This window comes from Triturus cristatus, chromosome 8 (assembly GCF_964204655.1).
Source record: "Triturus cristatus chromosome 8, aTriCri1.1, whole genome shotgun sequence".
NCBI lineage: Eukaryota > Metazoa > Chordata > Amphibia > Caudata > Salamandridae > Triturus > Triturus cristatus.
The window spans coordinates 181,244,168-181,270,359 of NC_140591.1; the positions used below are offsets into that span (position 1 = coordinate 181,244,168).

The window sequence follows — 26,192 nt, forward strand, 5'->3', positions numbered from 1 at the left end:
ATTCTTGGACAATCTCTTTGTACCCCCTCTTGCCCCTGCCCTTCCAGTTCCTCCCCCCCAAAAACTTATCACAGACTTTTTTCGCCCCCTGTCCTAGTATCCCTGTACTAATTTTTTTTATGCATTGCTCTGTAAATCTGTCACGTGATTATAATAGTAACTACAAGACTGCCTTGTTAGTTATTAGTATATGAACTTAAACCTGATGGTTTTCTTTGTTTTTGCTTTTAACGTGGTAACTGCGCTATGATGACACTCTATTGCAATGGTTTTAATTAACTGTGCTAATCTAATAAATTAAAGCCATCACTTGTTCGGTGTGCTCAAACACAAAGAAAAAAGTAGCTCCTAAAACAGGAGCAGTGAATGGACACATGTAGTTGATCCAGGCTCTGGTGGAGGGCTAAACACAAAAAGAGGCCTGATGCATGCAAGCCATGGACAAATGGGGAAATAGGATATGAGAGTGACGATGAAGTGAGATTATGGTAAGCCAATGGGCGGGCTGAATCCCACAGATTGAACACAGCATGTCTCCTCGAGAAAGCCATGCGCTTCAAGGCTAGACCTAAAAAAAAAAAGCGTAGGGGCATGGGTAGTAACAAACAAAACAAGCAATGGCAAAGCCAATAGGTTTCGCATATACAAAATCTATTGGCTTTGTCAATTTGTTTTTTACACGTTGCACAGCAGTTGAGCTTCTGTGCAACATGGCTTAAAGTTTTTTTAAAAAGCACTATGACGTGGTTGGCGTTGACTTCGTCATAGAGCTTTTTTATAAAAACATTTAAGCCATGTAGCACAGCAACTCGCACTGCTGTGCAACATGTTTAAAAAAAAAAAAGTGCGGGGTGTTGGGGGTTTAACACATTGGAGACTGGGAGAAGGGTGGGGGGGGGGGGTAGGTGAAAATCCACACTGGGCGCACACAATACAGACCATATATCACAACATTAATGTGGCACACACAATCCACACACCACAGATAACGCACAAAACAGTCACTGCAAGAAAGGTATACACGTAACACAGATCACATGGGCACGGATCACCCATACTCCTGCATCTCAACAGACACGAGCCACTTTAGAACACAGCACAGCCCTTAAAAAAGGCAGAAGTGCTATTGCAGTGCCATATACCTTAATTGCACATGAGCTTTCTGGCATCAGAAAAGGCTGCAGTTCAGTGGAGCTTTGAACAGCTGGGCTTTTTACGATTATGTTTTTCTTAGCACAATAAAGACATGAAAATATACATTGCTTTCACTTAACATGATCAAGCACAGGGGGAGTGGGTATTCAAGGGTCTTTGGCAATTAGAGTGAGATTGAATGTTCAGTGTGCAAAAAACGCATGTTCTCATGTGTTTATTCTTCAGTTGAAGAAAGCAGGGCCTGGAGAGAGTATCTGGTGTAAAGGCCAGAGCTGCCGACTTTGAGCTTGGGAGCCAGATTTGAGCCTCTACCTCTGCTCAACGTCCTGTGATCCTAGGCAAATCACTTTATCTCCCTGTGCCTAAAAAACAAAACACAATCAGTGGTATTTCAGCGGTATGCAAGCTCTCTACAGCATCCACTGTTCTCCTTTACATTGCAAGTTACCATTCTCTTGTTTTTGGCAGACAGGAGGGCCAGAGGAAGCATGGGGGGTGTAGAGCATGAGGAGGGAGCAGGATGGGACAGGCAAGCAATACGAAGGGGAATAGGGGAGGGAGGTTTGGGCAAGACCACTGGTGGTGGGAGTCAGGAGAAGCACAGACAGCTGGGCTGGGTGGACAGTCTGCAGACACCTGCACTCAGAGAGTGCATGTGTAAAAGTAAAAAGAAAAGGAAAAAAACAATTACCGAGAGAAGCATGTGGCCAGTGGAAGGACGCTGCCACAGGAAGTAGTACTTGGTCCAAGCTCCATGGCATGGATGAAGACTCCAAATACTCCAAGCCCAGGAGAAGGAAGTTAGAGCCTAGGAGGAGCCCTGACCAATAGGAAGCAAGGAAATGGGAGTGACGTGGGAACCACTGGTAATTAAAGGTAAGTAATGGACCGATGGTAAGTAAAGGTCAGTAATGAGTAGTTCCTAAGCTCCTTTTAAGTTTTTTTTTTTACTTTAACCTAAAAAGCCAGACTAAGGAAATCCACCCCAGGTTGACTGCGTAAGAAAAAAAGCACCAGACACTTCTACAGGAACACAAAACAGCGAGGGAGAACAGAAAGTGTACGTGAGGGAACAAAAAAGCAGGGAAGTTCACCACAGGAGAAACACAACCCCTTAAGAGAGAATCAGCATGTATCCTGCGATGAAATATCCGTAAATCTTTTCTTTTTTGTTTTAGTATTTTGATGCTCTCATAGGACTACTGTTTAATTTATTTTTTTGTTTAAAAAAATCTTAATGTTTGGTTCCATTTAACTTTAGATACCGAAGTCTGTATTTCCACGATTTTGACCCTTGCATAAAGGTAAAATATTTGAACCATGAAGAAACTGCACCGACAAAGTTCTGCATAGCAATTTGTGGTTCCAAGAATCAGTAAATGGTGAAGGATACAATGGGAAGGATAAACATTTCTTTGTATGATGTAAATCCAGTCAAGGCATCACACAGCATGAAAGAAAACACATAATGAAGATTTTCACATTTTAATAAAGCAAAAGTTAAGCAAGATTAGAAAATCACGTTACATTTTAATGGTGGTCTCGCAAAGAGTTTGACATTTCTGCTAAGAAACGCCCCAATAGCAGCTTATATTTTTTTTTACAGGAAATTGCTGTTATTTTAGTTTTCTGCAGTTAATATGACATACACACCCCCCAAATATATTTTCCAGCACCTGTAAAGTGTCCTGGGCACAGCAAAATGTAAACCGAGTCTACTTGGGCGAGTTTAGAGCTGCAGCCTCTACACCCTTATTAGAGCTAAAACCAGTTTTCACAGGTTGACCACATTCCTCGGATTTGATGCAAAATAAAGAACGGACTCATATCGGGGGAAGCCTTACTGTAACATCAACCCACCTTCAATACTGATTAACATAGCGCTTTCTGATTCCATAACAAGAAATTCCATAGTATCTGCCAATGGCTTAGCTGAAGCTCCCAGGCAGACAAAGGGACAAGATGCTGGGGAACCTGCTCCTAACTGTATAAAATATAACACTCAGAGTGCAGGAGAGATGATGGAGAAGAGATGTAACAGATTCAAGAGACTCCAAGTTGCCACATTCTACATTTGGACTAAAATGAGGAATATACAAATGTTAAAACCGTAATGGCCTATTATTAGTTCACGCATATCATAGTGCAAGGCAGCTGGTAGCTCAACAGCGGGGATTTCAGATAGGATAAAAATAGGCTGTTGGGGGCGTGGCCAGCCAAGATGGCTGTGTGGACGAGATCCACAACGGCTCCGCTACTTCCGACCAAAATAGAAAGGAAAATGGACACCCACGGCGAAACCCACCGTAGGAAACTACTTCAACTCATTCTGCGGTTCTTGCCTGTGCATGTTTGGAGCCTGTGGCGGTGAAAAGGCGGCCCAATGGTGGCAGATGGCAAGGGGCCTGGTGAAGTGTGGGTCTGGCGGGCGGAGTCTCCCATAGCCGCTGCCTGTCTGACGTACTCGGTGGAGAGGTACAACTGCCGCAGGAACCACTGAGGATGCCTGACCTTGTCATGGCGGCTTACCGGGACATTGCACAAAACACGACCGACATACTGGAGAGACTTTCTCACAGTGCGAGCTGAAGGATTGGAACACGAGACACACTCGACGATGGTGGTGGTGGTCGCGGCTCCAGATTGATTGATGTGTGCTCTGAAGCTTGCTAGGGACGGCGTGCAGGGGTCCTACCTGGAGGTCATTCGAGGATGCTCATTGCCTTGACCGGAGCTGCCATCGCCTAAGCTGCAATCCACTCTGGTTTGGGGACTACCTTTACTCAGAAATGCTTCTCTTGCATTCCCTGGGTGCCGTCTTGGCACATACGGGTGCACTCGAGGATTCCCTTTATGCCGGCCAAAAACCAGCAAAACAACAGTGTTTCTAGCTATTTCACCCCCGCAGAAGGTCGAGGAAACCAATCGACTACAGGGGAAGGGGCCGCGATGGCACTTACCAAAGAGGATCTTCTCTCTTCCTTGCACGAATTCAAGCAAGAACTAAGGGAGGAACTCAGGGCAGACATGACCGCCTCACTTGAGACATTGAAGGCTGACTTCAATGGTCAATTGAGCTTGCTACAACAAGATGTGGGATTAGGGTGGTAGACATGGAGACCAGGACATTGGAGCTCGAACAACATGCAGATCAGATGACAATAATCACTCAACATCTCCAAAAAAAGCTGCAAACGATCCTGTTGAAAAACAAAGACCTAGAGAACCGATCTAGATGGGAAAACATTAGAATCCGGAACTTGGAGGAGGCAGCGGAGGTCCTGACCCTTGGCACAACAACCATGAAGCTTAAAAAAAGAGAGAGTCCACAGGGAGGGGAAACCCATCCAGGGCAACAAAAGATCCCAGAGAGAGTTGTCTAAGCCAAACTGCATTCTTTCAAGACTAAAGAGGTGATCCTTCAGGCCGCCAGAAAACTAGAAACTGACGTTCCAGGGGTTTCCATGCACGCTATATCAGGACAGAGCACCAGAGACCCTGGCGCTACGCCAACAGTTCAGGCCAGTCACGGACACATTTTGACAAGAGAACATCAAAGACCGCTGGGCATATCCCTTTGGCTTTGAATTCTGAAATAAAGCATACCACATAACCGAGGTGAAAGAGGCCCTCACCCTTTTGGGGCTTCTGATGCCGGAGGGTGGCAGCGAATCTGACGAGACTGGCCACCCAGGGACGTCCTCTGCTGTCCTGCGACCCCCCGGATCACAGAGAAGACGCTGACTATGCGGAGTGTGGCCATCTCCTACAGCCAAGGGCAAACTCCACAGAACGTAATGCTGTCATTGAAATTCTACCTTCCAAACAGTTGCTGCATTGGAGCCATGGTAGAAATAGTGGTCCGAATCGCCTCCAATGCTCTACGCATACTACACTATACTACACTAGTGGATTGAACTGGGGACCCGTTGTCCCAACTGTAATTGTTTTGGGGTTTAAGTTTTTTTCTTTTGCAAGTACTTGGGGGACACTTGGAGGTCTGGGGGAACAAAAGCGATTGCCTAGAACTGGAATCACATGCTATGGAGGCCTTGCTGGAACAGGTAGAGAGACTGGGTGGAGTGGGAAGGAGGAGGAGGGCAGGCTAAGGGATGAAAGTCTTCAAAGGCAAGAAAGGGAGAAATTGTTGCTATCATGGTGATCAATACTCTCACATAGAATGTTAGAGGTATGAATGCCCCTACCAAACGTCATAAGATGTAGAAATACTTGCTAGATCAGCATTATGATATTGTAGCACTACAGGAGACCCACATCAAGACATCGGAATATTATAGGCTAAAACACAAGACATATCCCCTGATATACAAATCCTCTGCCACTACAGATGTGGCTCTCCGCTTTCACTCCGCTTTAAAAAATCAACCAAAGGGCTATAAAACAGACAAGGAGGGGAGGGTTGTGCTGGTGAATGGTCGTAGTAGGGGGGAACTGTGCACGGATGCAACAACCTACGCACCAAACACTAATCAGGTAGCGTTCAGAACAACTATGTTGGTACTCCTGGGTGGATTTGCGGAGGGGGACATAATTCTGAAGGGGACTTTAACCTCACATGACACTTTGGAATTGACAGTAAACACCCCCATAGATCACCCACGGGTAGATTTCCGAAAAACCTAAAACAGGTGATACGAGAACTGGGACTCATTAATGCCTGGAGGGAGAGTCACCCAGAGGATAGGGATTACACCTTATTCTCCCACATCCATCGAACCTACTCCAGACTAGATTATGTGTTCCTGAGCCAGGGCCTTAGCAGAGAAACAATACATGCCATTCTCATCTCTGATCATGCCCCGGTCACCGTCTCACTGGAGTGGAACAACCCTACACCCAACTATAATCGTTGGTTCTTCCCCAGCGTGTTGGTCCGTGACCGAATTCTTCGGAATGATATGTGGAACGCTATTAGGGAATTCTTTCAACTGAATAATCCCCAAGACACCACGCTCGCTAACAACTGGGACACATTCAAGGCGGTACTAAGGGGAAAATGCATGGCACAGATGACAGCCCTTAATAAACAGAGGAACAATGAACACCTGCTGTTAGAAGGGGTACTGCAAATGCTAGAACAGGCCCACAAAACCACCCCCACACTAACCCTCCAACAAAGTCACGGCCATAAAGGGGAAACTAAATGCGATCTATACCAATAGGGCAGAATTGACATTGCTACGCCTTAGGCAAACGTCTTACATACAGGGCAACAAGGTAGGGGCACACATAATGCGACAATTGAAAATTAGAAGAGGTAAAGATTATGTTAGGGACATACGTGACCTCTCAGGGAACCTAGAGGTGATGTACCAATGGAAGGCACGGGTCTTTGGGGAGTTCTATAAATTAAAGCTGACCAAACCAACACACAAAGGCAACTAGACTACCTACGTTCAGTGGAACTGCCACAGGTCACCGTAGTCTAAAATGAGCAATTGGGAGAACCTATAAGCGAGGAAGAAGTACGAGAGGCAATAAGAACCCAAAAACGCCACAAGTCCCCTGGCCCGGATGGACTGACGACACAATTTTATAAAACTTTTAGTTCTGAGCTAATTTCTCACCTGACCAGACTTTTTAATCACATAGCAGACACTAAACGTGTGACTCATATAATGAGCGAGGCCAATATCTCGATTATCCCAAAACAAGGAAAAGACCCGCATTGTTCAATATAGACGCAAAGTTATACTCCAAATTCTTGGCCTCCCGTCTGGAAGGCCTGATGCCAGACTTGATCCACCTGGATCAATCAGGATTTATTAAAGGCAGACAGACACACGACAATGTAAGAAGGGTGATCCATTTGATTGAGAAGGCCACCAAAAATATATGCTGGCAGCACTGCTCACTTTAGACGCCAAGAAGGCGTTTGATCGAGTGGCTGTCCCTTTCTGTTTTACACTTCAGAGATTTCGTTTCTGTGAAGCCTTTATAGCAATGATACAGGCTAACTTTCCGCGCTAAGAGCTAGGGTACTGGTCAATGGGGTGAGTTTGGATCCCTTTCCTCTGGGCAGAGGGACGAGACAGGGATGCCCGCTTTCCCCACTCCTCTTTGCGCTCAGTACTGAACCACTGGCAGCAAAGATAAGGGAGACCCTGACGATCAGTGGTATTGGAAGACGATAAGATCTCACTGTTCGCCGATGACATCTTACTAACACTTACAGATCCACAACACTCTCTGACAACACAACAAGAGGAATTGGGACAATTTGATGGGGTGGCGGGCTTGCACATTAATCTAACTAAACACTTTCTCCTTAACCCGACGCGAAGCTAGTGGCTACGACGCCTTTTCAGTGGGCAAAGAAAGAACTCACATACCTTGGTATAAAGATAACTCCAAAGATCTCGGGTCTGTTTGCAGCTAACTACCCACCACTCCCCCACCAATTAAAGATTGATCTTAAAAGATGGGCTCCCATGTCATGGCTTGTTAGAATATACGCTATTAAGATGGCGGTCCTACCAACATTTCTTCATCTCTTCCAGAGACTTCCTGTTGACCTAGAATGGGAATATCTACCTAGCGCTCACACCCTTCTTACAGAATTTATCTGGCAAAATAAAAGAGAATGTCTACCCTTTAACTTACTTCGGAAGCCGAGGGATGAAGGAGGGCCGGCACACCCAGACTTTGGTCTTTATTATAAAGCGCCCCAACTCCAAGTCATTACAGAGTGGTCCCAGCGAGAGTCAGATAAACACTGGCTCCATATGGACAGGGCAATAATGGGAAGAGCCATATGGGATGTTCTCTGGAAACCGAAACCAGACTACCCACCTAATGCTTATACAAGCACCCCAACGAGAACAACCTTAAAAATCTGGAATGAGGGCTTTGGACTAGCTGCGTGGACTCCATACATTACAATCCAGCCTTTTCAACAGCAATGAGGCCAGGTCCATTTGATGAATGGAGGGAAGGGGGCTGCCTCATGCTGTCTTACATCTTCTAAAAGTGGGATATATTGACTTTTGAATATTGTCAACAAAACTTCCACCTTCCGAACACAGAATACTTTCGCTATCTAAAGCTGCGTCATTGGGCTCTGCAGCCCGAGATTCGAGAAGCGACGACTAGGGAGCTCACACCACTAGAATACATTGTGAAGGGGACTGGGACTGTTAAGGGCACCATTACCTTTCTATATTCCCTCTGCTACACACATTACCCTCCCAACGACTACGTCACCTTCAGTTCTGGGAGCGCACACTGGGGCATGACATTTTAGATACCCAATGAAAAGCACTCTGGAAAGACGCAGCCCGGGACAACCACTCTCTAGGGCTTTGTGAAGCTCACTATAAGATACTTTATGATTGGTACCTATATCCCACCAAACTGAAACCTAACACATCAGACTTATGTTGGAGGGGTTGTGGTCTGCTTGGCGATTTTTGTCATATCTGGTGGGACTGCCCGACAACTGACCTTTGTGGAATGAAATCTTGGCCCAAATCAAAGATATGTTAAGGTACCCTATCCCAGACACCCCTCACTTCACACTCCTGGGCTTATAGGATCATTGTCTGAAATACCAACCAAAAACAGACAAAGCTATAACATGACTCTGCCTGGGAGCAGCGAAGACTGCAATTGCTGCAGCTTGGAAAAAGAGGGAAGCACCGGCCCTGACACAATGGCATGCAAGTCTATCGCAAGCAGTCGTAATGGAAAGAATGAGTGACATTTTTAGAGATGACTTTTTAAACGTTGAATACGCCTGGGGCCCTCTGATCAGTTACCTCTCTAGGGCTCTTCCATTAGTGGCCTGCCCCTCACGGGTGAGAGCGCTACATCCCTTCCAGTTCTGAACAACGAAGTCTTACCCACTAGAGTACTGATTGCAAGATTCATACTCACCCCCATGTCACACGAGTCTGATGCTATGCTTTTTTTCAGGTATAGGAGGTTGTTCCCTGTTTCTCTTTTCCTTTTTAGTTCATGAGGGAGGGATATAAGAGAAAGGGAGGGTATCGTTTGGGAGGAATGTTTGAAAAATGTTCTCTTATTTGGCAATGCCTAATGAAAATTGGTACGAGGGGATATTCTGGATAATGAAAAATGCTGTATATTGACATAGATACCGGGAAGCTGTAATGGGATCCCTTTATTGATTGTATTGCCATATTCTATATAGGAAAATCAATAAAAACATGTTTGACAAAAAAAAATAGGTTGTCAATCAACTCCAATGTCTCATCACAGAGAAAAATATGAGCTTAAATAAAAGTTTCAACAAAGCAGAGCCTCGTTGGGCAGTAGCTGATGTCACAGACCTGCTGCCTCAATATTAACGGGTTTGTTTTCTGCCGCTGTCACTGAATGGCGCAGAAGCCATGCTGACTGACTTGTGTGCGCATCCTTTACTACTTCTCAGCCAGGGATGGACGGGTGGGTACACCCAGGGTCAAGTTGGGGGGAGTACTCAGTTGCAGCTCCCTGTAGTAGACAGGCCAACTTTGCTCACTCCGTCCAGCAGCTCACATTATTATAAACTGACAGTTTGAGAAGGGGATCACAGAGCATGTGTTCCAGGGCAGTGGTGTTTGGGTATGCGGGAGGCGGAGTGACTGAATGAGCTGGCAAGCACTTGATGACATTAGTGGTTTCACTCCCTCCCCTTAGGCATGTATTTTGGACAACCCTGTTAGTGCCGCTGGCACTCTTTCAGCAGTGGCGTGCACTCTCCAATCCTGTGTCCCTTTTTTATGTATACTCAATAGTCCTAAAAGTTTCTTAAGGCTAGGAGGTTTAATAGAAATAACCTTAGAAGTTTAAATTCATTTAATGCAAAGTTCGATTAGGAGCTTTGCAGATAGGGGCTTAGAATGTTTCAAGGGGGTTGTCACTTGTTAAAGGACGGTATGTTTTACAAATTAATTAATAAGCACATTGCATCATTTCAGATCTGTAACTGTGATAAGAGTCCATGAATGAACAAGGGAATTTACAAATATATAAAAGTAAATGATGCGGCAAGAAATAGGCCATTAAAGACATACGAGTTTTTTCAACAAATGTGTTCTGGGATTAGTAGTGAGGGTGAGGTGGATGCAAGGGGTTTGAAATAAACTATAGGACACTTTCTCATATGTAATTAGTATACTATATTGTACAAGCATGTAACTTGCTTAAATGTTTAATCACAATCGTATGTCAGTTTAAGACATAAGATCATTTGTGCCGATTACTCAACATTAATTTTAACGAAGCCTGGCATATTGGCCAGTCTGTAAGCACTATTAGAAAAACAGCACTACTTGGATAAGTCAGTGTAAAGACACTGTAAAAAGTTTTAAAAAAACAAGGATGAGATCACCCAAGCAACTCCCTTGAAAATACATTATGAAAATATCATCTATGGAAGGTAAGGATTCAACAATGCTTCTGAGAACCCACTCCACCATCTCTCTAATTTTGGCCCCATATGTTATACCTGCAGTTTCTACCTGAACGGAAGATAGGGGCACATTCGGCTGATGAGAAACCTCAGTAAGGAAGACAAAAATACCAAAGCTACCAAAAAATAAATACAAAGGTAGCAAATAGTATAAAAACAAAGCCACCACGATAATAAAACAGATGCAAAACACAATTTCAAATAGGTCGCTTCCTGCATGCAAGCAATGGAAAATCTTCATTCAGGACGACATGAACCCGACATGTTGGGCAAGTACTTTGCGCGTTCAACCAAGTTTTGATGCACTGCAACAGAAGAGAAAGGGAAATGCTCTTTGAAATAAGATTATTGTGATAAAAAAATAATTCAGACATCAAATCGAAGTAGCAAAGTCTTCAAAATTATATGTTCATTATTTAATTTTCTCATCAAAATATGTTTCATTTTTAAAAATATGTTAGAAATTGTATCAATGTTTTATAGCTACTTGTAGGTAAAGGGAGCTTACTCATGTTCAGTAAGGAGTATGTTACTTACCTTGTAAGCATCTATTCATAGTGTGCAGTGCAGCAGATTCACATGCTATCCCCATTCCTGGCATCTAGTGGTGGGCTCGTACTCTACAACATGTTTTTTTCTAAGAAGTCTTTGTTGGTCACGTGATGTCGAGACGACTCCTCTTCAACTGAATGCGCATGCTCAATGACTCCAGTGTTAGATTGTTCATTTTTTCCCACCATTATGGCGAGTGAGGGTGGAGTAAGGAAGATATAGAAAGGATTACGCATTATATGTGTAAGGCTAAAATATATGTACATATCTGAATACACAATGTTTATACATAAAATCTGACACCGTGAATGCCTGCCAGGGATGCAGGAAGGGTGCATGTGAATTTGAAGCAGTGCACGCTATGAACAGATGCTTACAAGGTAAGTAACATACTCCATTCGTAGCATGTGTTGGCTGCAGATACACTTGCACTGCATAGACTGTAAAGCAGTTTTCTTCTCGTCTTGGCTTTAGGCACCAGATAGTGCAGCTATTTGGAATTAAGTCCTTAACACTGTTTGACCAACAAGAGCTTGCTGTCTTGCTTGGACATCCACACTATAGTGTTTAATAAATGTATGTGGATTAGTCCATGTAGCTGCTTTGCAAATGTCAGCTAGAGGAATGTCCCCTAGAACGGCCAAATAACCACTTTTCTAAGTAGAATGTGCTGTGGAACTGATGTCAATGTACGATTGGCTTCCATGTAATATATCTGCATGCATTCTACTATCCATCGCACAATTCCTTGTTTTGAAACTGTCTCTCCCTTTCCAGTGTTGCAGAAGGGGAACAAACTGTTATGTTTTCCTAAAAGGCTTAGTCCTATCAGGGTAATACTTTAACGCTTGTTTAACATCAAGCGTGTGAAGTGCTCTTTCTGCAACTGTCTCTGGTTTTGGAAAAAACACAGGGAAGTCAAGTGTCTGATGTAAGTGAAAATGGGAGATGACTCTTGGAGGAAACTTTGGGTTCGCCCGTAGTCTTAGCTCTTGTCGAAAAATTTTAAAGTAAGCGTCTTCTATTGTGAGGGCATGTAACTCACTAGCCCTTATTAGTGATGTGATAGCCACTAGAAAAGCAACCCTCCATGACAGGAATTGTAGTGGGCAGGAATGGAATGGTTCGAAAGGTGTGGACATTAGTCTTGTAAGTGGCACATTTAAATTCTATGATGGGACCGGCGGTGCTCGTGGGGGAATTATTCTTTTAAGACCTTTCATGAAAGCCTTAAAGGCCCATATGCGGAAAAGGGCCCGATGCTTACGATATTGCAGTTATACTGCAATTGCAGCAAGGCGCAGTCATACGGACGTGTATGCTAGCCTTGATTTCTGTAGGTGCAGCAGATAACATACTTGTTACACTGTGAGAGCACAACGGTCTATGTGGTGTGCCATGTAGTTTTGGACAAACGTTTTCCCATTTAGCTGCGTAACAGGTTCTAGTTGTTAGACGCTTTGCCTCTCTAAGAATGTCCATACACTCTGGAGGCAGCATGCAGTATGCAAACTCTGACTTCAGGAGTCAAATTGTGAGGTTGAGTTGTTTGAGGTTGGGATGCCTGTCTTTGCGGCTGCTGTGAGTCAGAAGGTCTGGGGTGTTTTGGGAAGCCTCTCGTAACGTACTAGGTATAGTTCCAGAAATGTTGTGTATCAGGGTTATCATGCCCAGGTGGGAGCTATTAGGATGATATTGAGAGATGTCAGAATTACCAGACAAGAAAAGGAATGAGGAAAAGGCAAAAAAGTTTAGGCAAAAATCCCTGACGGAAGAGTTGCTTACCTTCGGTAACGATATAGCTGGTAGAGACACAATCTAGCCGTAGATTCCTTAACTTAGAATATCCCCAGGCGTCAGACTGGATCCGGAAAATCCTTTTTCCCAGCAATACCTCTGAATGCCGGGAGGCGGCGCCGCTCGGCTCCGTCCTGACGTCGCCCAGGGAAGTCACGTCAATGGAGCCATATAAGCCGCCCACGGCGTGCTGACGTCAGTTTTCTTCTTTTCCACGTCCTACCGCGGATCCGGGAGAGTAATACCTCCGGCCTGTTTTTGTATTTTCAAGCCTTGGATTGTGGGTGGTAGTACCTGGAGGAGAAGTTTTGGAATTTTGAGTTATCTGTGGTAGCGAAGAGGGCTGCGTCCGGCATCCCAAAACACTGGAAGTAGCGATGAAGGACTTGGGGGTGGAGGGGTAGAGTTCCCACTAGTCGACTTGTTTCTGCGTCCTACAGAGCACAAAATTGTCCACTCCCGGGAGATATTTTGCCAGAAGGTGGATGTGATGGTGAAGAGCCCAATACTAAATCCCCTGAGCTACGTGAGGCAAATGTATCGAATGGGTGCCCTCCTGCTTGTGTAAGTAGTACATTGCTGTCATGTCTGTTCTGAGGAGGATAACCTTCCGAGTTACATTGGTGATGAAGGCTTTTAGAGATAACTGAATCTCAATCAGTTCTAGCTCATTGATGTGCATAGTTTGTTGGTAATCATTCCATGCTCCCTGGACCATCATGTTGTCCAGTATTTGTAAAGTGCGAACAATTACCCGAAAGTGTCAAGGCGCTGGGGGGCCCTCGGAAAGATTAAGCAAGCTATTGCCCAGAGTCACATGGTGCTGGGCTGCTCTGCCGCCGGCACCGGGGATTGACCCGTGAGCCCCCGGGTTCCTGCGTCAGTTGCCCTGGCCGCTGCGCCACACCTCTTCCACATCCATGTTTCCTACTCACCCTAAGAGTGATGCATTTGTGGTGATTGTCATTTGTGGGATTGGGTCAAGAAAACAGTCTGCCCTTGAGGACATTGCCTGTGATCTGCCATTCCAATGACCGATGGACCATAAGTTGAATCAACACTAGATCCTCTAGACTGCCCTTTGCTTGTGACCACTAAGATGCCAGACACTCCTTAAGGGGGCACATGTGAAGCCCAGCATGCTGTACAATTGCTATACAGGGAAGCCATTATGCCCAGGAGGCGCATCACTGTTCTGATTGGCAGGCGATGATGTGGCTAAAGAGAGCCCATTTGTTCTGGAGATTTAGAACCCTCTGGACAGTGGGATATGTTTTGGCTGTAATAGAATTGAGGATTTTTCACAGATATGGCTGCATCTGGACAGGCTGCAAGTGGGACTTTATTGCCCTGATTGTAAAACCCAAATTGTGTAGCAGGTTGATGATAGTCTGTGTACCCTGTAGGCATTTCTGTCTGCTTGAACTCTTCATAAGCTAATCGTGCAGGTATTTGAAGACATGGATGTTGCGTCTTCTCCAATATGCTGCTACCACTGCCAGGCATTTGGAAAAGACTTGTGGTGCTTTTCTCACTCTGAAAGGCAACACCTTGAACTGGTAATGACGTAGACTTATCACAAACCTAATGTAACGGCGATGTGCTGGATGAATGGGGATGTGAAAGTAGGCGTCCTTCAAGTAGTGTTAGAATATGGAAGTGTTCTGCTAATATGTAATGATTGAGAGGAAAGAGATTCCGTATTGGTCTCAGCGTACCATCCTTTTAGGGTATCATGAAGTGTAGGGAATACATGCCTCTGTTGAGGAGTACTTTTGGAGGGGGATCTATGAGAACAGAGCTTTTACCTCCTCCATGAGAAGGTGAAGGTGTTGAGGGTGGGAAGGGGGGAGTGAGTTCTAAGCAGTATCCATGTTGAACGATGGACAGCACCCATTGGTCGGATGACATCTCTAGCCATAGATGGTGAACTGCTGCAGTCTTCTCCCAACAGGTGTCGTGTGATTGGGGGGAATATGTGGAGAGGTACGAGTTACTTACCTTCGGTAACGATGTATCTGGTAGAGACGTTGTCTAGCCGCAGATTCCTTAACTTAGAATATCCCCAGGCATCAGACTGGATCCGGAAAATCTTTTGCAGCAGCACCTCTGCGCGCCGGGGGACGGCGCCACACGACCCCGCCCTAACGTCGTCCACGTTGGTGACGTCAGCGAGGTCATATAAGTCCCTCCCGGCGCGCTGACGTCAGTTTTCTTTGGAGAAACATTTCTGCAGCACAACGCGGAGCCACCAACAAAAAACTGCGAAAGTATGGGAACAGTGTGCGAGGAATGAAAATCCATGAATAAAGAAGGAAGGTGGTGCAAGACACCAGAGTAAAAGACAGAAGTAGACACTGCCCACATATAAGAGAAAAAGCTGCGAGAAAGAGCTCCGGAAGCTAAGCGAAGACCCTTCCCCAAGTGTAACAAGGGAAGAATATCTCAACAGACATAAATAGACTGTCATTACCATGTGGAACTGTGTCGGCCACCAGGAACGGAGCACAAAGAGAACAGCAGTGCACTGCAGGAAGGTATAAAAGACTGACACTGCCCCTATAGTAATGGAGGTCTGAAACAGAGGTCAACAGAGCCCCAAAGGACGACTGTAGAGGAGCACCAGAACCCTGAGCCAATAGAGAAGTCGGAAGGGAGGGAAGACAGCAGGAGAAGAAAAGAAAAAGAAGATGAATCTTCTGGTGAAGGTGAATCAAAAGGCACCATTTTACAGGAAGAAACCCTTTGGAGAGAGTCAGCTGAATATGGCAATCCTCAAAGGGACTCTGCAATGTGAGCACTTATGAGAGAAAAACCCATGGTAACTGAAAGAGGCCATTGGAGAACCCCACTTGGTAAGGTTATCGCAGAATGGGGAGGCTGGGTAGGCGTTAAGGAATCTGCAGCTAGTCAGCGTTTCTACCAGATACATCATTACCGAAGGTAAGTAGCTCGTACATCTGATAGAGACATCTAGCCGCAGATTCCTTAACTTAGAATAGAAACCTTGGCCATACCCCAAGGGGGAGGTGGGTCTGCGACAGAACAACAAAAAGCACCAAGCACTTGAGCCGGCAACAGAGTGAAGGACAAAAGGGGAGGCTGTGGCGGAACAGCCAGACAGCAACCCAAGTAGCTCGGAAGAGCAAGAAATAATGGGATGCAGACATTCCCAAAAGTGCCAGAATGGCGCTACACCATAGCTGTACAAGCATGGGAGGTAGACACGGCACCAGCCATATACCAGAATAAAAGAAAGAGAGAGAGCGGAAAAAAGGGCCACTTTCAGCTTAATGGCGCGCCATGTGAACACCTACCAAAGGTTGAGAAACCAGGCTAGTTCACGGAAGGAAGGCCGGAGAGGCTACAGCCAAGGACCAAAGCTCAAGAGGTAGAACACCGCTATGCTTTTAGAAGCGCAGGCGGAAACAAAAAACACGCCAAGTGCACACCCAGTCCCAAAGGGGGAACAGGGATGAACGGTAACAATCTGAAGCAAGCTGATGGGGACCACCACAGAAACATGCGAAGAGCAAACAGCCAGAGAGCTAAAATAAGACTGCCCGACCAGGCAGCATGAAGACTAAGGTGAGAACCAACACACGAAATACAGATATGCAGGGTGTAGACCTAGGACGACTGACATCAGAAGAGCAATCCCGCATGCCCAGCTAATATAATATAGAGTGATACCTAATGAAGGAGGCACATCCTAAGGAAGGGGCAGCAGAGGCTCCAAAGTACTAAGGCGTAGAAACGGAGGAAGAATCTCAGAATTCTAGACCACACCCTCTGACTGGAAGGAAAGTAACCCTGGTCCAGAAAGGGAGAGAACATTCAGTACCGGAACACCAAGAAGGGAGCAGTGCAAAACTGGGGAACCACTCCAGTAAGTGGAACACAAAAAGGGACTTCATTGGCAATCCGCATGTATCACTGAAAAGCGCCCTGACACATGCAGACATTGGACCAGACCTTGCAGCCTTGATGAGAGGTAAAGACGAAGAGTACCCATGGAACCTGTATATATACATAATATAAATATATATAGCAAAGACGGGTAAACGGGCCACGACTATACAATATGGTTGCACAAGAACACACCTAGTGCATTAATGGCAGGCGGTATCCGCATTGAAAGCATGATAAACACCTTAAAAACTTCCCAAGGAGGAGAATGAGGACAAAAAGCAAGATGACCCATGACGTATAGAAGAGGCGCCAAGGCACAACATTGAGCACTGATAAAAGTACCAGGTGATACATAGATCCCAAGAGATCTCTTAGGCCCAGTTGACATAAAGTAGAGCTATATAATAGCATACAAGTACCCCACACGGAGTATGCACACTCCAACACGGGGAACACCTCTTAGAGTAAACCACAGTCAGAAGACCAGGTACAACGAACACCTCTTAGGGTAAACCACAGTTAGAAGACCAGGTACACAAATCTGTGGAACACTGCCACAGGAGAATAACTGCCAGCTCAAAACGCATAATGCATCCAAAGGATAACTACCCCCGACCAGGCGAAAAGAAGACCTGAGGCTTACTGCTAGCCTAAAACACATAACGCATCTAAGGGACGCTAAATGAAAAGGTACCACCCCAAAACAAACGCCTGAAGAATAAAGGCCTAAGGGGGAGGGCGAATGCCTGCAAGGAGGCGCTGAACAGCCGAATCGGCGTGAGCATCAAACAACAAAACCCCATCAAACGGTAAATCAACAAGTCGCTCCCGGATATTCTCCGGAAAGACGCTATCCCGCAACCAAGCATGGCGCGGCAAGGCAACCGAACCAGCCATAGCCCGGTCTAAGGAATCAGCAGTATCCAAGGCGGAACGGATCGTAAACTCAGCAAGGTCACAGCCATCCCGGAGAAGATGAAGGAGGTCAACATGAGCACCTTCAGTGGTGGCGGAGAGCAGAGACTCTGCAGAGTCCCACAGGGCAGAGGAAGCCCGAGCCAGGACACACACTGTATTTAGGGACCGTAGGGCAGCACTAGTGGAGGCAAAGATGTTCCGACCCCATGACTCAAGCCATCTGGACTCCCGGGAGGGAGGAAGCATTAGCCGGGGCAAGGAAGGGATGGCAGTTTGCAAAACAAACCCCTGCACGTCAGGATGAACAAATAAGCAAACTGGATCATGCGGAGCAGGAGGGTGGCAGTGCAAGACAGAACGCGCCTCCGCATCACCGGAAGCCGGCCGAACCCAGGTACCCAATAGGGCATCATAAAGAGATGCTTCAAAGGGCAGAAGCGGCTCCACATTCCCTGACCCACGGTGAAGGACATCAAGTAAATGGTGAACATACAAGGGCGCTGAAGGGGGTTGCATGTTCAAAATTCGAGTGGCCAAGGAGACTACTCTTAAGAAAAGCCACTCCAGCCTCGGTAGCCCTTCGTGGAGGGGACAGCAGCTCATCCCTAGGTGAGGGATGTAAGCTACCCTCCTAAGACACTGAGGGTGCAAGCAATGCCCAATTGAGGGGAGCCCCATTGATGAATGGGGGTCCTGATGGGGCTCCTGAGGAGGCGAGGACCCTGCCAGGTCCGTGGGCTCCTGAGGAGGCGGGGATCCTGCCAGGTCCACATATTCTAAGGGGGCACAGGCAAGAATACACTTTCGGCGTTGCCGGGCGTGAGGGTGACGCCAAACTCTCTTCGGGCACTCCTGGAGAAAAGTCAACAACCTGGCGTTGATGTGGCGCCAAAACAAATTTATTTGCAGCCGATCGAGCCCCAGCCGGCGCCGACTCGAAGCCATCCGGCATCGAGTCGGCTCCGTTCGGAGCCGAATCTATGACAAGTTCCCCTTCCAAAGAAGGAGATGGCGCCGGATCCAGGGATGCCAGCCGCCGGCGCCGACTCAGCCTCAACCACAACAGGCTCCAGCTCCTAAGAAAGAAGCGGAGGCGGAGACGGAGAGGCGAGTTTACAGTGCCGGAACGGCGCAAACCCCAGCTCCGGCCGCCTGCCCAGAAGGCCGAGGTGTGCTCGAAGCAAGGCTCTGAGCACCAGCAACCACCTGCGACGCCACAGGGAGCCCCAGGGGACTATGCGGCGTGGCAAGGGTGCTATGGGTCATAGAGAGGACCCAGCCGGGCCGCACCCTGACGACACCATATGGATCGTAGAGGGGGACCCAGCCGGGCCACACCTTGAAGACACCACATCTCCGACGCCCCTGGAGGGCAAGGGCTCATTGAGTGCCGGGGGCTAACCCACCAGTGAGTCCGTCAGGGACCCCCACATGTAGCGGAGGCCCTGAGGACGCCCCAGGGATGGGAGAGGACCCAAGGGAGCCCTTCAGAGCAGCGGCATAGGCCTCCATTTGGGTCCGAGTCGCCCCCGCACCCGGATTGGGCAGATAGAGGGGGAGGGGACTGCCGGGGGCACACGTCTAGAATGTTCTGGGAACCAGTGCCACCTACAACAGATGAAAGTGAGGTTGAGGACCTCGGCGACATGCGCCGCAACTTACCAATAAGTGGCGAACGACGGCCCCCGCCCCAAAGGGCGATCAACGGCGGAACTGGAAAGTAGAGGGGCCCGCCGGTGTTGAGGCCGGGGGACGAGACGACTCCGGCCGGGACAGTCGTACCGAAAGAAGTTTCATCCGGCGCTCCCGCCGGGACATCAGCTTAAGGTGTTGGCAGGCGTCGCAGTCTGTGGAGTCATGGTGCTCGCCCAGACACTACATACAGATAAGATGTGGGTCCGTCACAGACATTTGTCACGAACAGGAAGTACAAGTTTTAAAACCCGAAGGCATCGCACACTGTTCCAGACGCGAAGCGTCGAAAAAGGGTCTGAAAACAGGCCAGATGAACTGCTTACTCCGGATCCATGTTGCACGCCGAAAAGAAGGAAACTGACGTCAGCGCGCCGGGAGGGACTTATATGACCTCGCTGACGTCACCTACGTGGATGACGTCAGGGCAGGGTCGTGTGGCGCCGTCCCTCGGCTCGCAGAGGTGCCGCTGCAAAAGATTTTCCGGATCCAATCTGACGTCTGGGGATATTCTAAGTTAAGGAATCTGCGGCTAGATGTCTCTATCAGATTCATTGTTTAGAAGTAGAGGCTCCCTCTCCAGGAGCACTTTTACCTCTACCCTTTAGGCTACCCCCCTTGTATCCTCTTTAGTAGACCCTAGCACTTTGCTGGTGGTATGCCTGTTGTTGTTTTTGGTAAGACTGAATGTCAGTGGTGGTGGTTTTGGCTGCACCCCTGCCCTTAAACCTGCAAAAGGACTGCTGCCCAGGTGTTGTGAACTGCAATACCCGCATGGATTTTGCAGTTTCAGTATCTTTTTTTATTTTTTCTAATTGGGTAGCCACCTCTGGGCTAAAGAGGTGTTCCCCATCAAAAGGGACGTTTAAGAGGTGCTGCTGAACCTCAGGTTTAAATCTCGATATGTGCAGCCAATCATTCCTATGTTGTATGATTGAAGAATTAATTCCTTGTGCAGCGGTATCTGCAATGTCCAGGGTGCACTTAATATTTGCATTGGGGATTTGCTTGCCCTCAGAAACTAGATCTCCAGTTCCTTGTTTTTATTGATACGGGAGATGTTGTAACAGCGCCTCCATATCATCCCAGGTAGCCCTGTCATAACGTGAGAGCAGGCCCGCTGAATTGGCTATGCGCCAATGATTGGCATGTCCTACTGCTACAACTTTACATGCCACATCTATACCCTTACCCTCCTTGTCTGGATGAGAAGCGTCACCTGTACTTTGGGAAGCAGCCCTTTTCCTAGCTGTTATAACTACTAGGGAATCTGCCATGGGGTGTCCCCTATTGTAGAGCGGATCATTGGGAGAAGGCTTGTATTTTGAGTTCGATTCAATGTGTTCATTCGTTAGCTTAAACGGTTCTTTACACATCTCATTAAAGACTCTGAGATGTTGGTGGCGATGATGTGTGTGGAGTCAACAACATATATCTACTCAACTCTGACCACTTTGCTGGCACCAAAGAGGGACCCGGCGCCGATTTCTTCATCCGCCTCAAAGGCTCTGCAGGTTTTGATGGCTTTGTTGGCACTGAGTGCTGCTTTGGCTTTGAGGGCTGCCTGTCCCCTCTTAACCATGTTGACCCGTAGCCAGATTAGGATCAATTGCACAGTTATTCTGTCTCGGCTCCAATGGGTGCTCTTGGTGTCAGCCAGAACCGAAGGCTGTCCTCACAGTTCTTGGAGTCATGGTACCACTCCAAGCACCACATACTCCCAAAGTGGGAGCCTGTGTAGGAAAGTGCCCCTTTCTGCATGGTTACCCCCTAACGCACAAGTTACTTACTTGTGTAACAATATATCTGTAAGAGACATTAGTTAGTGATAGATTCCCTAACTTAGAATATCCCCAGGCGCCAGACTGGATCCGTAAAGTTATTGTCAGCAGTACCCTTGCGCGTCGGCAGGCGTCGTCGTGCGGCTCCGCATACGTCGCTGGTGTTGTAGTCGCCGAGATGACGTCGTCTGAGCTACTTAGACACGCCCACGCGCGCCGACGTCAGTTCTGTACACGGCTTTTCCTCGCCAGGAACGCAGAGCCATGCCAGAGACCCACTACTGGTGCAATAGAACCAGGGCCCTGAAAGGGATGACCTGAACCCTAGGGAACAGTTCGCAGAACGGGGAGAATGGGCGGGCAGTAAGGAATCTATCACTAACTAATGTCTCTTACAGATATATCGTTACACAAGTGAGTAACTTGTGCATTTGAAAGAGACACTTTAGTGATGGATTCCTTACCTTAGAATACATAGCCAAGCAATACCAACCCCGGAGGAGGGTCTGCGAAATGAAATCACACCAGAAAGTCACGGAGAACCGACCGGCCAAAGAAGCCGTCTCTTCGGATTTGACTGTCAAGGCAATAGTGCTTAGTGAAAGTATGCGGCGAGGCCCACGTAGCTGCCTGACAGATATCTTGCAGGAGGACACCGCGTCCTAATGCTGTAGTAGCTGCTGTCGTCCTGGTAGAATGGGCGCACAGCCCAATCGGAGGTTCCTTTTTAGCCAGAAAGTAACAGGCTTTAATGCACAAGACAACCCATCGGGAGATAGTCCCCTTGTGCACAGCCCGACCTTTCTTGGCACCCACGTAGCCAACAAAGAGCTGGTCATCCACCCAGAACTGCTGTGTGTGGTTGAGATAGAATGAAAATGCACGTTTTGGGTCCAGACCGTAGAGCCTCTCTTCCTCTCTTGAAGGATGCAAGGGCAGAAAGAAAGTGGGCAAAGTGACAGTTTACCCGAGATGAAAGGCAGTGACTACTTTCAGTAGAAAGGAGGGACGTGGTCGAAGCACAAACTTGTCCGGATGAATCGCCAGGAAAGGAGGTTTACATGAAAGTGCCTGAAGCTCACTCACACGCCTGGCAGAGGTGATGGCCACCAGGAAGACAGTTTTTAAAGTTAGTAACCTCAAAGGACAGTTATGAAGAGGCTCAAAGGGAGCGCACATTAAGTATGTGAAAACCAGGTTCAAGTCCCACTGAGGCATCACAAAAGGAATAGGAGGGAAAAGGTGAGTAATGCCTTTGAGAAATCTATTAACAACAGGGGATTTGAAAAGAGAGGGCTGATCAGGCAACCTGAGAAAGGCTGAAAGAGCAGAAAGGTAGCCCTTGGTAGTGCCCAGAGCAGAGCCCTGCTGGGCCAAATAGAAAAGGAACAATAGGACCTCAGAAAGGGGATCTACAGCTTTCGCTGTGCACCATGCCACATTTGTTTTCCACCGGCAGGCGTATACAGTTTTAGTCGAGGGACGCCTGGCTGCCAGAATCACATTACAGACTTCAGGAGGCAAGTCAAATGGAATCAACTGTCTCCGCTCAATCTCCACGCAAGGAGGTGGAGGATGGACAGGTTCAGGTGGAGGACCGTCACCTGGTGCTGCGACAGGATATCCTCCCGAAGAGGCAGTCGGATTGGGGGATCAACGCTCATATTGAGTAGCTCGGGATACCAAACTCTTCGAGCCCAGTCCGGTGCCACAAGAATGACTTGGGCCCGGTCGCCTCTGATCTTCAGCACTCTGGGTAGAAGTGGTATAGGCGGAAAGGCGTACAACAGACCACAACTCCACTCGCGACGAAAAGCGTCTCCCAGCGAGTGCCGCCTAGGAAACCTCAACGCACAGAATTGCTGACATTGCACGTTCTCTTCGGTGGCTAATAGATCTAACCAAGGTTCTCCCCACTGCTGAAAGAGACCTTGTGCCACGTCCAAGTGAAGACGTCATTCGTGATCCAACATGCACCTGCGGCTGAGTTCGTCCGCCCTGGCGTTCAGAGAACCTGCCAAGTGTTGAACCACCAAGGAAATGCCTTGACGTTCCAGCCATGTCCAGAGACGCAGAGCCTCCTGACATAGGGTCCACGACTCCACCCCGCCTTGCTTGTTGCAGTACCACATGGCGGTGGTGTTGTCCGTGAACACCTGCACTACACTCCCCTTGACAGAGGGAAGGAATGCTTTTAGTGCAAGTAGGATCGCCCTGAGCTCCAAAAGGTTTATATGGAGCTTGGACTCCGCCGGAGACCAGAGGCCTCTGATGTCCGCTTCTCCCATGTGACCGCCCCATCCCAGGAGGGACGCATCCGTCACCACTGTGTGCGCCGGTTGGGGAAGGGAGAGGGATCTGCCGCTGACCCAAAGCCGGTCCGTGAGCCACCACTGCAAGTCTTGTGCAGTGCCCTTCGAGATCTGGACGTAGTCAGACAGGTTTCCCCGATGCTGCGTCCATTGGAACTTCAGGTCCCACTGCAGAGACCGCATATGCCACCTGACATGATTGATCAGCAGGATGCAGGAGGCCATGAGGCCCTGAAGTCTCAAGAGTCTTCCTGACCAAAACCCAGGACCAGGGCTGAAAGATCGGAATCATAGCCCGTATGTCCCGGACTCGCTGTTCGGGAGGATAAACCCGAAATTGCGCCGTATCCAGAACCGCTTTGATGAAGAGGAGCTTCTGAGAGGGAATCAGTTGTGACTTCGGCACGTTGGAGGAAAACCCCAGCAAATGCAGGAGGTCGGCCGTAGTCTGGAGGTGGGAAACGACTGACTGGGGCGAGCCTGCCTTCAACAGCCAGTCGTCGAGATACGGGAAGACTGAAATCCCTGATCTGCGCAGATGAGCTGCGAATACCGCCATCACTTTCGTGAACACTCGAGGGGGGCTGGTAAAGCCAAAAGGGAGGATGGTGAACTGAAAGTGCTCGTGGCCTACCGTGAACCGCAGGTAATGCCGGTGGACCGGCAGGATGGGGTTTATGAAAATAAGCATCCTGCAAGTCCAACGCTACCGTCCAGTCTTGTGGTTCTAGGGCAGACAAGACCTGAGCAAGCGTGAGCATCTTGAACTTCTCCTTCTAGAGGAAGCGATTGACGTTCCGGAGGTCTAAGATGGGACGCAGGCCCTTGTCCTTCTTTGGAATCAAGAAGTAGTGGGAATAACAACCACAACCTACTTCTGGCGTCGGAACGCGCACGATAGCCCCCTTGGACAAGAGGGCCCCAACTTCCTGCTGGAGAAGTGGCAAGTGATCCCCCGACATGCGGTGGTACTGAGGCGGCATGGCTGGAGGGGTTGTCTCGAAGGGGAGGGAGTCGCCCCGTCGGACTATCTGCAGAACCCACCTGTCCGAAGTGATTGTGCGCCGGTGGGGGAGGTGATGGCGATTCCTGCTGCCCACTGGACTAAGAAGGTTTTGAGGCAGCGGCGGCAGGGGCAGTGGTGGACTGACTGGCCCGCTGGCCCCATGACCCACCTCGACGGGTACTCCGACCCTGGCTGCGCTGAGCCTGCGACTACGCAGACCGGTGGCTCTGAAAGGAACGCGTTTGGGCGCCTCGACCCTGACCACGAAAAGAGCGAAAAGCAGACCCCAAGGGAGTGCGTGTGGTGGCAAGACCCAAGGACTGGGCCGTAGCCTGGGTGTCCTTAAAGCACTCCAAAGTGCTATCCGCCTTGCCACCAAAGAGGCGTGTGCCATCAAAGGGCATGTCTAACAAAGTGTTCTGGACATCCCCTGAGAAGCAAGTAGTTGTGAGCCAAGTGCAACCGCATAGCGCCACCGTTGTGGAAATAGCCCTGCCGAGGGAGTCGGTGGTGTCAAGACCACAACAGATAGTGAATTTCGCAGCATCTCTCCCTTCGGTAATGGCTTGGGAGAGCACCACCTGAGCCTCCACTAGACACTGAGGCAGCACCTGTGCGACTGCGTCCCACACAGAGTGGGAATAGTGGCCCAACAGGCATGCAGTATTCAACGCCCGCAGCCCGGAACTGGCAGAGGTGAAAATCTTTTTCCCAAACTGCTCCAGTTTTTTTAATTCCTTGTCCGGAGGTGCAGAAGGGAACGCGCTCGGAGAGGCAGAGGCGTGGACAACCAGCCTCTCAGGCGTTGGGTGTTGCGTGAGAAAACTGGGGTCGCCCGGGGCCGGGCGACGACGTCGTGCCACACTCTTATCCACAGGAACCCCTGTGTTAGCCTTGGTCCAGGTGCTTAACATAATGTTTGTAAACGCGTCATTAAAGGGCAGTAGCGGCTCCGCAGAGGAGGTCGCTGGCTGCAGCACCTCAGTCAGGAGATTGGTCCTGATAGGCACAGATGGGAGCTCGAGGTTAAGAGCCTCAGCCGCCCTACGCAACACCACAGAAAAAGTGCCAACCTCTTCAGTAGCTACGGAAACAGGGGACAGCGTACCAGGGTGCGGAGAGAAATCCAGATCGCCTGGACCTTCCATATCACCCTCCCACTCTGGTTCATCCTCGCATTGAGCTTCAAGAGGGTCCTCGGACCCCTCCCAGTACTCCCCTTCGTCCACCGGCCGTGTAAGAGGCCAGTAAGGATGAGGGGCCCAGGGAAAGCGAATAAACTCCCCACCTGGAATTGGAATCGGAGGATAATAGACCAATCCAGGGTCGACGTAGACCGGCCCCGTAGGCAACGGCGTCGTCTCTGGCATCGGAGGCGGCATCGAGCCCGGCGGCGGCACCGAGGCCAGAGCCAACGGCGCCGAGGCCAGAGCCAACGGTGCCACCGGGAATTGTGCCAGCGTAGCCGGGGCCAAAGGCGGCAGCACGGGGGCAAAACCACCCCACGGGTCCACGGGGCCGAAGGCGCTCCGGAGGGATCCGATGTAGGAAACAAACGGTGCATGGCCGACAGGAATACCTGTATTTCTTCCGAAGTCGCGTGCGGGCCCGGGAAAGTCAGGTAGGCCGCT

At 48.6% G+C, this 26,192-nt stretch overlaps 1 protein-coding gene across 3 annotated transcripts in view; it reads right to left on the reverse strand.

Annotated features, from left to right (window-relative positions):
* Positions 1 to 2,631: 2,631 nt before the first annotated feature.
* The window catches only part of LOC146801783 (E3 ubiquitin-protein ligase TTC3-like), a 1,211,260-nt gene continuing 1,187,699 nt past the window's right edge, over positions 2,632 to 26,192 (reverse strand). For all 3 annotated transcript variants that reach the window (XM_085621275.1, XM_085621274.1, XM_085621273.1), the window contains exon 46: positions 2,632 to 10,896. In XM_085621275.1, the coding sequence (XP_085477401.1) occupies positions 10,789 to 10,896 (108 nt within the window). In that variant the 3' untranslated portion in view covers positions 2,632 to 10,788. The remainder of the gene's footprint in view (positions 10,897 to 26,192) is intronic.